Below are 12,582 nucleotides of genomic sequence, written 5' to 3' on the forward strand. Positions count from 1 at the left end.
AATTCTACTTGAATGTGAGGGCTCCTTGCCTTGGGAATATCCCTACTCCACCCTACTTAGGACTGCTTTAGGACAGAGAGCTCCTTGAGAACAATGAAAAGTACTTTGATCCATGCTTATGGAAGGGACAGGAAGTTCTTTGAGTCATGACTGTTTTAGAATTACAATGAGATACTAAGTACCTATAAAGGTGGGGCAACTTGTAAACTACTTAAACCTAAAAGGGTGATAACTTATTCAGAGGTTTTTTCTAATGAAATTTGTTGACACAGCAGCATTTTTTTCCTGACTTACTAAAGAGATTAAAACTACTCAGCTGTGAATTCAAAATGGGCGGTCCTTTAGAAACATCTACAGTGATTGGTAGATGTAAGGACTTAATGGAGGTGACAGAGAAGATTTTGCCCTTAAAAATAAGAGCTCAGGGAAGAGCTGGGAGTCATTCTGAAACATTCAGATTGGAGAGACTCATTCTGAGGAGACTGATTCTGAAACATTCAGATGGAGGAGGGAGCTGGTGAAAGCAGTTGAGATGCTGCTGGCCTGGTGTCATTAGAAATCCTTACTTAGACAAATCTTATGGTGAGTTATAAAAAACTGACTGATTTCTCTTTTAAGACTCAGGTCTAGGCCATATTGGCTTGAGGCCCTTCATACTTATTCCTTTCTTACTCTCTCTCTCTCTTTCTTTGATTACTCATTGTATTGTTAATTAAAATCTCTATAAAACCCAATTGACTTGGGTATTTGAATAATTGGGAATATTTCCCTGGCGACCACCTTATATTTGATTTTAAAACCCAAGACACTGTAGTGAAACGTATTTCTGCGGTCAAATTTACTCACCCTCTCTTATATCTATCACAATTTATATCTTCCACTGTTTTAATCACTAGAGTTTAAGTCCTCAACCATTTTAATTCTCACACTTGTCAAGCATTTATTAAGCATTGACACTGTGCCAGGTACATTTGGCTCTGTGCTAAGTACTAGGATACAAGGAAAGGCAAAATCACAAATATAGTGATCCCTCCAGGATGGTATATACTGATGAGAGAGACAACATGTAAATAGATAAATGAACATATGTATGTACAAAAGAGAAGGAAAACTTTATTATTTTTGTCATGTCTCTGATACCTTTAGGTGTTAATAGATGCTTGTTAAAGGTTGTTGAATTGAACTAAATTTAGTTTAAAATATTATTGAAAAGGACCATGGAGTTCCATTATCATCAGTGAGATGAGGAAGGTTCAAAGGTCTAGCTTCCTTCTGAAGAAAAACTCTTATCCCACTAGGAGGCAGAATAATATGCCAATAAATTCCAAATGGTTTATTATCCAGTACAGATTGAGATGTCATTTCTTACTTAATCTAGAAATACACATGGCTTATTTTTTGTTATGTTTGGATTTTCTTAGGTTTACCGACTTCAACTTGGCTTTAAACATAATGAAATTCAGCACATGGTGACCAGAATCCCAAAGATTTTAACTGCAAGCAAAAGGAAATTAACAGAGACATTTGACTATGTACACAATGTGATGCACATTCCCCACCATCTTATTGTCAAATTTCCACAGGTAATGCATGAAATAACTTCTGTGAAAAGATTTTATAACTTGTCATCTTTAAATGCATTCAGAGCTGTCACTACTGCATCAGCTCAGGGAAGTATACAACTTCTCATGAATTCATAGGACACTCTGGAATTGATTCTAAATGTAAACTTGTGCTGGCAGTTTCCTCCCTATAAATTGAAATTATTTCATTCTATTAAAATCTGTATGTGAGAGGCAGAAGCCTTAGAGTAAGGAAGACTTGGATTCAAGCTCTGTCTCAGACACATTCTATCTATGTGACTGTGATTAAGTGACTTAAACTTTCAGTATCTCAGGCAATTTTCTTTAAACAATTTTTTAAATAATTAGTGTTTGTTTTTATATCATCTCCATTTCCTAATATATCTATTTACTCCCAGAGAATTGTGTCTTATAGTAAAGAATAAAAAAGGAGAATTAAGCATCACATCAAAAAAAAGTCTAATAATGTGCCCCAGCCATAATCTTCACCTCTAAAAAGAAGGGTTGTAGATGTCTTTTCATATCTCTTCTTTGGGACTAAGCAAGATCATTGTAATTTACATAACATTCAGTTTCAGTTGTTTTATTGCAGTTCTTTCTGTTTACACTGTTATTCTCATTATCTGTCTTGTTTTTCTGGTTCTTCTTACTTTACATCAGTTCATAAAAGTCTTCCCGTGTTTCTTTATATTCATCATATTCAACATTCATCTACCACAAGGTATTTAGCTATTCCTCAAACTATAGGCATTTCCTTTTGTTTCTAGTACTTTGCTGTTACAGAAAGTGCTATCACAAATATTATGATGTATAGGGCCTTTTTTTTGTCATTTTCCTCCTTGAGTTCTTTACCTTACAGTGGAACCTCTGGGTCAAAGGCCAAGTTGCTTTCTAAGACAATAAGTTAGGTGAGTTGTCATTCTGTATTAATAGAGGTTTTCATTGAAATAAAAAATCAGGACCAAAATTCCATATAGACAGTGGAACCACTTTATGATGTCATTTATGGTTTGGCTTAATCTGCCCAGATCCATATAAAATGAGTCATGTTCTAACAGGGGCCTTTTTAGTTTGACTTTTCAAGCCTAGTTGCTTGGTTTCAGCATGGTGGTCATGCTCCAGAGAGATTAGGCTTCATTGATCTTTACCAGTGAATGAAGGATATAATTTTAGGAGCTCCTTGTTACTTTCTCCTAAATTTCATTTGTAAGATAGACCCTTTTCCCTCTTTGCTTCAATTTGTGCCATGAAGGATGACAAAATCAACATGAGCCTATTGAAATGTAACAGTTAAATTAGTTTCTAGTAATAAAAGTATTATATTTTATGAGGTTTACTAAAGATTATTAGAAATCAAGGATACAAAATAATAAACCACATGCCTAGGGCTGATTGGCCCATTCACAGCCTACTTACTACATGTTGCAATGTCCGAGGAGAGGAAGAGCGTGAGCATAGAAGAGAGGAAGAGGCCGAAGTAGGCGTTACAGTCAGTTTAAATACAAATTGTGATCTCACCCAGGTAGGGACTCAGGTGAGATTATAGGGAATTCTGGGAAGGACTTCTGGGGATTGAAGTCTGGGGTTCAAATCTCCATTTTTACAGAAATTAATTACTTAGGCAAGTAAGAGTCTTCTGCTACTATTATCCTCCCTCTTGTTTTATCTGCTTATTTTCAAATTTGAGTTTTCTTCCTCCTAATATTTTTGGTAATTTTAGTCATTTTTCTCTTATTGTTGACTTTCTGACTCCTCTTTGACTGCAGTTTCCCAAGGGGCTAGATCTCAAAGTGTCCCAGTCCTATTCCACGCTGGGCAACATAATTCACCAGCCTTGATCTCTGCCTCAAATGCCTTCTGGAAAAAAAGCAGATCTCGTCCCAGCTGAATGCTAGATTCTTTCCTGAAAATTTAGTGAACTGCCACATAGCCACATTTGTATAATGCCCCCTTTCCTACTATCCCTCCATTCTGACCGAACTCTCTTGTGGAATAGAGCATTGCTATTATGCTATCATAGCCCAAGCAAATTTCTGCCATTTGGAACTCCAAAGCATGAGAATGGGACATTTTGGGTTGCAGAGGAAGTTGGTTTGTGCAGTCCTTCTGCTTGGTGATTATTGGGCAGTGGGAGAGAGGATACTGATTGAGAGTAAGGGGTTTATTATTGATTTATTGGGCTTTTACCTTATTTGGGTTCTTGGAGCCCTAGACCATGGAAAGAACTAAAATTACTTCATTACATGTAATTCCTATTTTAGAAAAGCTTGAGAGCTCTGAAGGATCAGTGAAAATATTTAGTCCTTCATCTTGTTGGTCACCTAACCCATCCTTCACAGATTATTGTGGCTATTTGCTAATCAGAATTTCCCAGACTGTCACTTTAATGGGAACTCATAAGTCATTTAACCTAACCCATTCCTTCTGCTCACCTCACCAAATCTAATCTACACCATACCTGTCAAGTGGTCATCCAAGACTTTCCTTGAAAACATCAAATTGGGGAGAAACCATAACTTACTGTGGTAGCACATGCCACTGTTGGATATCTCTGTTAGGAAGGTTTTCCAAGCAGAACAGATTTAATCCCTGTTTTCCGTGTGGTGACACTTTAGGTCTTTGAAGGCAGCTCTCATTTCCCCTTAATTCTTATCTTCTCTAGCTAAACATACTCTTTTCTTTCACTTGATTTTCATATGGCATGATCTTAAGGCCTTTTACCATTCTAGTTCCCTTTCTTTCGACACTCACAGTTTATCAATGTCTTTCCTAGAATGTAACCCCAGAATTAATTATAGAATTTCAGATGTCATCTGATGAGGTCCGATTACAGTGGGACTATCAGTTCTCTGGTCCTGGCTATTATACCTCTTTTATTATAACCTAAGATTGCATTAGCTTTTTATAGCTGCCACATATAACATAGCATGACTTGGCATGACAGTTATTGAGTTGTTCATTGTTGATGCATTGATACATTTAAACTTTTATACAAATAGTTCATAACATATGTAACTTGTTTTCTGTTGAATCAAATGGAAATATATTCCATCTGGTAATGTACATAGCACATAATTATATGCCTATTCTGTCTCTCCCACTCATGATTAGTCTAACTCAGATGTAGCTATATAATAGCTCTCATGCCGAAAGCAAATTCAGTATATGTTTTTTTCCCTTAGAGAAGGATGACATAGAACTAATTATATAATGTAGAACTTTGACATTGAGCCTTTTGTAAGCACATAATGATTGAACCTCTAACCCTAGCAAATCTAAACACACACACCCTCTTCCCCCCCTCTAACATTTGAAACAGTTGTCAAATCAGGTATAGGACAACAGAAATCACCAGTGTTTTCTCCAAAGATTTAATGAGGACTGAATCCATATTCCCTGTAGCATTTCCAAGGTGGTGGAAGACTCTTGCTTTGCCCCTAGAATAGATGTTCTTAGAGGGTTTTTTGTTTGTTTCTTTGTTTTTTCATCATGGGCCTCTACTCAGAATATTATCTCCAAACATATAAAACAAAATACATATGATTACAAAGGAAACCAATTGTATTGAAATGAAGATGAATTTTCCCCCAAAAATTCACAAACCTCCTCCTAAAATCTATCTGCAGACTCTGTAAGTGGTCTGTGAACCCCAAGTTAAATGTATATACTTAAAGGTTACAATTCAGTTGTAACCTGTAATCGGAATGCTCAAGCTTTTTTTTTTTTTTGGTCAGTGGGCAACCATTATATTGGAGGTTCTCAAGTCTGTTCCATATGAGAATTGATTAAAGGAACTGAGAATGTTCAATGTAGAGAAGACTTGTGAGAGACTTGGGGAAAAGTTATCATGTGGATGAAAGAGATGGGCTTATATTTCTTTGATAATGGTAGGATGACCCCTGGTGGTTAGAGAACTGTGGAAGAAGTTTTTTAAACAGAGCCTTTGCTCATCTGTTGTTCTACCTATATGAAATGTGCTCATTTTATAGGTCAACAAATCATTGTCAGCCCTAGAAACTCATACATAATTCTGAAAAATCCAACTGAATCCTTTTGTGTTCCTTATATCCTCATTAGTAATAATAGTATGGTAACTGAATTTTTGTTGCCAGATGTACTTATCAGACATAAAATTGAGTAGTAACCTTCCTGCTTTTCCAAAGGCAAGCTGGTACTAGTCAGAGTAGAAAACTTGTTCACAAGGCAAACCTATTACACCCACATTGAAGTGGAATCATGTAATGGGGGATAATTTTTCCAAAATATTTATGGTGATTTTTACTCATACCTTTCAAATCAGTCACTATTTTCATCTACAGGTGAATTAAAGACAAATTTATACATCTTACTAAAATTATCCTGTCAGTTTTTTAATAGAGCCAAAATCTGAGCTCAGGGACCTGTTCTTAGTTATATATATATAAGAATATTTTAAAGAATATTTTAAAGAAGACATTTTACGTAGATTAAAAATCGTACTTCTTAGCACCAACAGCTTGTTTTCCCGTTGCTCTGACATAGTTCCATATGAATGTCACTCATATGTCACAGACATAGTGTCACTAAGACCTGGTGGAACTTACATGTACTTTAGAACCTTAGAATCCCACTTTTTAATGTACTGAGTTGTACAGAGTGAGTAAGTAAGCCTTTTGTATTTTTGTATTTGTATTATTGATGGCATAATCATGTTGATGAGATCTTGCCTCCATTTGTATATTTAAGGGAAAATGAGTAACTTTTTCTAATGTATTTATATTGTTCTAATTTCTATTTCTAATGTAATATATGGACTTTTTAAAAAAACTCTTACCTTCTGTTTTAGAATTGCTATTAATCATCAATTCCAAGGCAGAAGAGTGGTAAGGCCTAGGCAATTGCTGTTAAGTGATTTACCTAGAGTTCACACAACTAGGTGTCAAGAGGCCAGATTTGAACCCAGGTCCTCACTTGAGGCAGGGTTCTCTCCACTGAGCCATCTAGCTGCCCCATAAATTGATTTTTAAAAGAAAAGTGTTAATCAATAACTTTATTGTTATGAATTTATTTTGGCATTCATTATTGAAGTTTCTTTCAAGCTTATTTTTCCACAATGCCCTTCTTTATGTAGTATATCTACTGCTAAAACATTGGGGAAGCACATAGTTGTAGTTATGAGACTATACATCTGACCAAGATAAGGAAGTCCTTTACTTTGTTGCAACTATGGTTAAGCCTATGGAATTCAATTGTCATTAGATATATTCAATTCTCAGAAGATTTTCGCAATAATGGACAGGCAGTATTTATACTACTCCTTTTCTTCCCGGGTGGAGTTTGTGGGATCCTACAATGTGTTGTGGGTTATCCTTTGAATCTTAATTACAAATTTTCACTTAACTCCATTGCAGCTGGCAGTACCACAAAAGCTGAAAATAGCAAGTCCTCTTTAGCAATTGTGTGTTAGCCAAAGAAAAGATGTCATTACTCCCACAAACCTGAATATAAATATAGTACTTTTTCAAACTCATGGTTTTTATAAGAAGCTTTTATCTACAGCCTTGTAGTTTCTAATTCTATGCATTAAGTTTCTAATATTTACTTCCATGTCTACTTCATTTAATTCTTAGCAGTCAGTAAATGTTAATGAATAATCTGTGCTTCTTACAAAATATTTTCAGCATGAGACTATTACTGTTCTTGAGACTTCAGTGCTAAAATTATTGTATGATCCTAGATTTAAGAACTGGAAAGGATGTGTTTCCCTAAAAAACTACATTTCCCAGAAGCCCATTGTCTTCCTGTCCTTACATACTTCCTGTAGACAAGTGATATTAGCCAGTGGGTTAACAGGCCTCAATTTTTTTGGCATCCTGTTGGTGACCTTGGTGGTGGTAAGCTGGGGGTTTTAAATAGGCTGATTAGCCATGGGCACGTGGTTTTATTTTGTATTCCTTTTATTCCTTTATTTCTAATAATCATTAATAAATCTCCTAAAATATATTTTTATTGTTGAGATTTAATTTTAAAATTTACACAGCCAAGAGATCTGTTCAATTCAAGTGACTTACTGTAGATCATACAGGTCAGAAGTAACAGAGCTGAGATATGATCCCAGATCTCCAAATCTTAACATTTTCCTATTTTTATAGGATTTTTTTTAAATGCTTTTTTTTTTTGCTTTTTAAAATCCCTGAGAAAAAATAAAGTTTATTTCATCAAATAATTTGACCGTGTATTTGTAGCATTTCATTAAATAATTTGGCCATATAGTTGTAGCTTTTTTCTTCTAGGGAAGAAATTATTTTGAAAGTCAGGCAAGGGATAGCTAGGTGGCTCAGTGGGTTGAGAACCAGGCCCAGAGTTGAGAGGTGCTGGATTTAAATCTGACCTCAGAAACTTCCTAGCAGTGTGACCCTGAGCCAGTCACTTAACCCCCATTGCCTACCCCTTACTGCTCTTCTGCTTTAGAACCAATACACATTCTAAGATGCAAGATAAGGGTTTAGGGGGAAAAAAAAATTAAAAACTCTTCTTTTGTCATTAACTTCAGAGATAGAGCATTTTCTGTCAATCATCCAAGCTTGTGGCAAATTTTCATCCTTTTAGCACAGATTTGATTTTTTTCTTTTTCTAAATTTTACTTATAAAATTTATTTGCAGATATCTCTCTCCCCACACCATAGAAAGCATCATCTGGCAAACAAATATGTATATATAGGTTATGTCTTTTGTGTTTCATTTTTTAGTTCATTCTCTGGAGGTAAACATTTTCAAGTTATTCTTCAATTATTAAATCTGTAGCTGTATATAATATTTTCTTGGCTCTCCTTGTTCCACTCTTCATTATCTCATGTAGTTCTTTCCAACTTGTAAAAAAATCTAATCAGCTCATCTTTTCTTATGACACAAGTTTGACTTTTTTAAATAGCCAAAAGTCAGAACCAGGTTTGACAAAGGTGAATGGGTGATCAAATTTAGCATTACTGTTGAATATCTAAAGTTGGTAAGGCATAATTCAGGCTTTTTTTTTCTTTTCTAGGTATTCAATTCAAAGCTACTAAGAGTCAAAGAAAGAAACTCATTTCTTACCTACTTAGGAAGAGCACAATATGATCCCCAAAAACCTAACTACATCTCTTTGGATAAACTGGTTTCAATTCCTGATGAAGAATTTTGTAAGGAGATTGCTAAAGCCTCACTACAGGACTTTGAAATGTTCTTAAAAACTCTTTAGTTGCTAATGAGTATAAAAGGATTCCTTTAATAATCTGTTATTATTTACATAAATCAATATGTATTTTATATTAATAACTTTAAGGTTCAAATGACTTTAATAAACAGTTGTTTAATATTGTAAAATGGCTTGTTCCTTTTAAATTTTATTTCTGTATTCTTAATTATAATTCATTTTCTTGAGAACATAGGTGAAGGCTAGAAGGAATCACAGACAAATAAGAGCTTTAAAGGAACATGTTTAATTTATTATATACTTTAAAAGAAGAACAGACTCTACATAGTAGTTTCATGCACAACTCTGTTCCTTTGTGTATATATTAAGTGCCTATTTTCATTCATGTTTAAGTTCAGAATTTTTTTTTAAATGGGCTTCTCATTGATTTCAGAGTTCTTCCCACTGATGCAGAAAGTAACTTATTTATGTCTGCCTGTCCTGCATATCTCTTGTACATTTTCACTGAAAAGTTTACCACAAGGGGTCCACTCAACATATTGAAAGCCTTCCTCAATTCACCTAACCTTGAGAGAATACCAGTGAAATACCCTACTGTCCACATTATCCATGAATTCAAATCATGCCTCTGACATTTAATAGTTGCATTGTAAAGATTAAAATTTAGGGGAGACTGAGGCAAGATAGAAATTAGTTTCTCTCTGCAAGGAGTATTATATTTTTATGAGGTTTATTAAAGATTAAAATATAAAGAAAACACAAGTACGAAAAGCATATTTCTAGGCCCAGAGAGCCTATTCACGACCACTCACATCTTGCCTGCTGGGTGGAGAGCCGGCGTGTGCTCCAAAATGGAAGTAAAAAGAGGGCCGAACCTATTAACAACCAGGTTTAAATACCCCATCTCGCTCTCAACCCAGGTGAGAATTCAGTGAGATTAGAGGGCATTCTGGGGAAGTGTGGAGCAAGGATTTCTGGGGATTAAAGTCCTGGATTCGAGTCTATTTTTACAGTATGACTCTGGGCAAGTCACTTAAGTACTCTAAACTTTAATTCCCTTACTTATAAAATGGAGATAATAATAGCACTTAGCCTCACAACAGGGATCAAAGGAGATATAACATGTAAAGCAATTTGAACCAATTAAAGTGTTATATAAATGCTAGCTATTCCTATCCTTTGCTCTTGCCACACCTATCTTTTCTTTCTATCATAGAATTCCTTGATGATACTTGTGAATATGGGATTAACTCTCCCCTGCCCACTTTTAGATTTAATTACTAGAAGCATATACACCCCAATTTTACAGTTAAGTGGGGGGATGTCCACAACCCACACGCTAAAGTGGGTAATAACTTAGAAACGACTGACTGCCCCCTGGGCAGTCTTTTTTTGTTTTGTTTTGTTTGTTTGTTTCTACTCCCACCATTTTCACTCTGAATGTGGACAGTGTTCTTTCTTGTAGATCCCTCCGGGTTGTTCAGGATCACTGCACTGCCACTAATGGAGAAATCCATTACATTCGATTGTATCACAGTGTATCAGTCTCTATGTACAATGTTCTCCTGGTTCTGCACCTTTCACTCTGCATCAATTCCTGGAGGTCATTCCAGTACACATGGAATTCCTCCACTTTATTATTCCTTTGAGCACAATAGTATTCCATCACCAACATATACCACATTTTGTTCAACCATTCCCCAATTGGAGGGCATCCCCTCATTTTCCAATATTTTGCCACCACAAAGAACTCAGCTATGAATATTCTTGTACAAGTCTTTTTTCCTTATGATCTCTTTGGGGTACAAACCCAGCACTGCTATGGCTGGATCAAAGGGCAGACAGTCTTTTAGCGTCCTTTGGGCATAGTTCCAAATTGTCTTTCATAATGGTTGGATCAATTCACAACTCTACCAGCAATGAATTAATGTCCTGACTTTGCCACATTCCCTTCAGCATTCATTACTTTCCGTTGCTGTCATGTTACCAATCTGCTAGGTGTGAGGTGGTATCTCAGAGTTGTTTTGATTTGCATTTCTCTGATTATAAGAGATTTAGAACACTTTTTCATGTGCTTATTAATAGTTTTGATTTCTTTAACTGAAAATTGCCTATTCATGTCCCTTGCCCATTTATCAATTGGAGAATGACATGATTTTTTGTATAATTGGTTTAGCTCTTCATAAATTTGAATAATTACACATTTGTCAGAGGTTTTTGTAATGAAGATTGTTTCCCAATTTGTTGCTTCCCTTCTAATTTTGGTTGCATTGGTTTTGTTTGTACAAAAACTTTCTAATTTGATGTGCCACGGTCAGGGTCCAGCGTCACTCACTACTCCAGGGTTCCCGACAGGTGATGAATGATCAGTCAAAATAAATAACAAAAGGAAGACAGCTTAATCATTACGGCCAGGGGACTGCTTTGCATCTGACAGCTGCTCCGCCATTCCCAGGCTTGGATTTCATTTTTATACCCATTTTCTTGGCATGCAGATTACATTACCTAATTCACATGTTCAAAGAGAGATAACTGGAAAAGTGATACATTAACTTTTAGCAAATCACTTGATTAACATTCTATATTTTTGTATTGTGATTAAAGACAGAATAAAGGTTACACACAAGATAAATGATTTTCTCACAGGTGGCTTAATTTTCTCATTACCCTGTGAGAAGTTTTGAGTTTACAATCAAGGAAAATTACTTATTGCTTTTAATAAAATGGAATAATTAATCAACAGTTCTTAAAAGACAATTCAACAATCATATCATTGAGGTCGAGAGGTACTGGGAACATAATTCAAATTTAGACTGGTCATTTCTTAGGGTTCTTACTAGGGAGTTCCTGAGTTACTGATTTGTATAATCGAATCACTGAGGCATACTGAAGCTTGATGTACTTGTATGTATCGCATGGGCCTCTATGATTGATTTGTGTGCTGGCTTCATGAGAATAGGTTTCTGTGAGTGGGAAAGTTTTGGGCTTGGCCTGTAGCTGCAGTTTTGCTGGGAATTATGTACCTAAGTAAAAGTTAACCCATGATAGTCTTTTGTAATTGGGTTTGAGGGTCTGATCTTTTTGGTGATGTTTTGGAGAATTAGGGTTCAGGTGTTTTGCTCTTGCATTATTTCTTTTGAGACTAGGAATAGTAATCATGCCAATTCATAGGTAAGGGGCATTGATGAAAGAGGTCATGTAAAAGGGGATTGGGTGGGCAATCTTATCTCGCCAAGGACCACTCTGTGGTCTCCCCAGCTAACACACGTGACTCTGTCAAAGCATTGTGGCCTGATGGCTCCCAGCATTGATGTAATCAAAATTACTGATTATATATTTTGTGATTTTTTTCTAGCTCTTGCTTGGTTTTAAAGTCTTTGCTTTCCCAAAGATCTGATATGTATACTATTCTATGTTCACCTAATTTGCTTATAGTATCCTTCCTTATATTCAAGTCATTCACCCATTCTGAGTTTATCTTGGTGTAGGGTGTGAGATGTTGATCCAAAGCTAATCTCTTTCACACTGTCTTCCACTTTTTCCAGCAGTTTTTATCAAATAGTGGATATTTGTCCCAAAAGCTTGGATCTTTAGGCTTATCATAAACTGTCTTATTTAGGTCACTTAGCCCAAGTCTGTTTCACTGATCCTCCTTTCTGTCTCTTAGCCAGTACCAAATTGTTTTGATGACCACTGCTTTATAGTATAGTTTGAGATCTGGGGCTACAAGGGCTCCTTCCTTCACACTTTTTTTTTTTATGATTTCCCTGGATAGCCTTGAACTTTTGTTCTTCCAAATAAACTTTGTTATGGTTTTTTCTAATTCAG

The 12,582-nt window shown here is 35.6% G+C and overlaps 1 protein-coding gene across 2 annotated transcripts in view; it reads left to right on the top strand.

Annotated features, from left to right (window-relative positions):
- MTERF3 (mitochondrial transcription termination factor 3) overlaps positions 1–8,924 on the top strand; it is a 59,351-nt gene extending 50,427 nt beyond the window's left edge. For both annotated transcript variants that reach the window (XM_007488140.3, XM_001379701.5), the window contains exons 7-8: positions 1,422–1,583; positions 8,605–8,924. In XM_007488140.3, the coding sequence (XP_007488202.2) occupies positions 1,422–1,583; positions 8,605–8,799 (357 nt within the window). In that variant the 3' untranslated portion in view covers positions 8,800–8,924. The remainder of the gene's footprint in view (positions 1–1,421; positions 1,584–8,604) is intronic.
- Positions 8,925–12,582: the final 3,658 nt, after the last annotated feature.

This window comes from Monodelphis domestica, chromosome 3, assembly GCF_027887165.1.
Source record: "Monodelphis domestica isolate mMonDom1 chromosome 3, mMonDom1.pri, whole genome shotgun sequence".
Lineage (NCBI taxonomy): Eukaryota > Metazoa > Chordata > Mammalia > Didelphimorphia > Didelphidae > Monodelphis > Monodelphis domestica.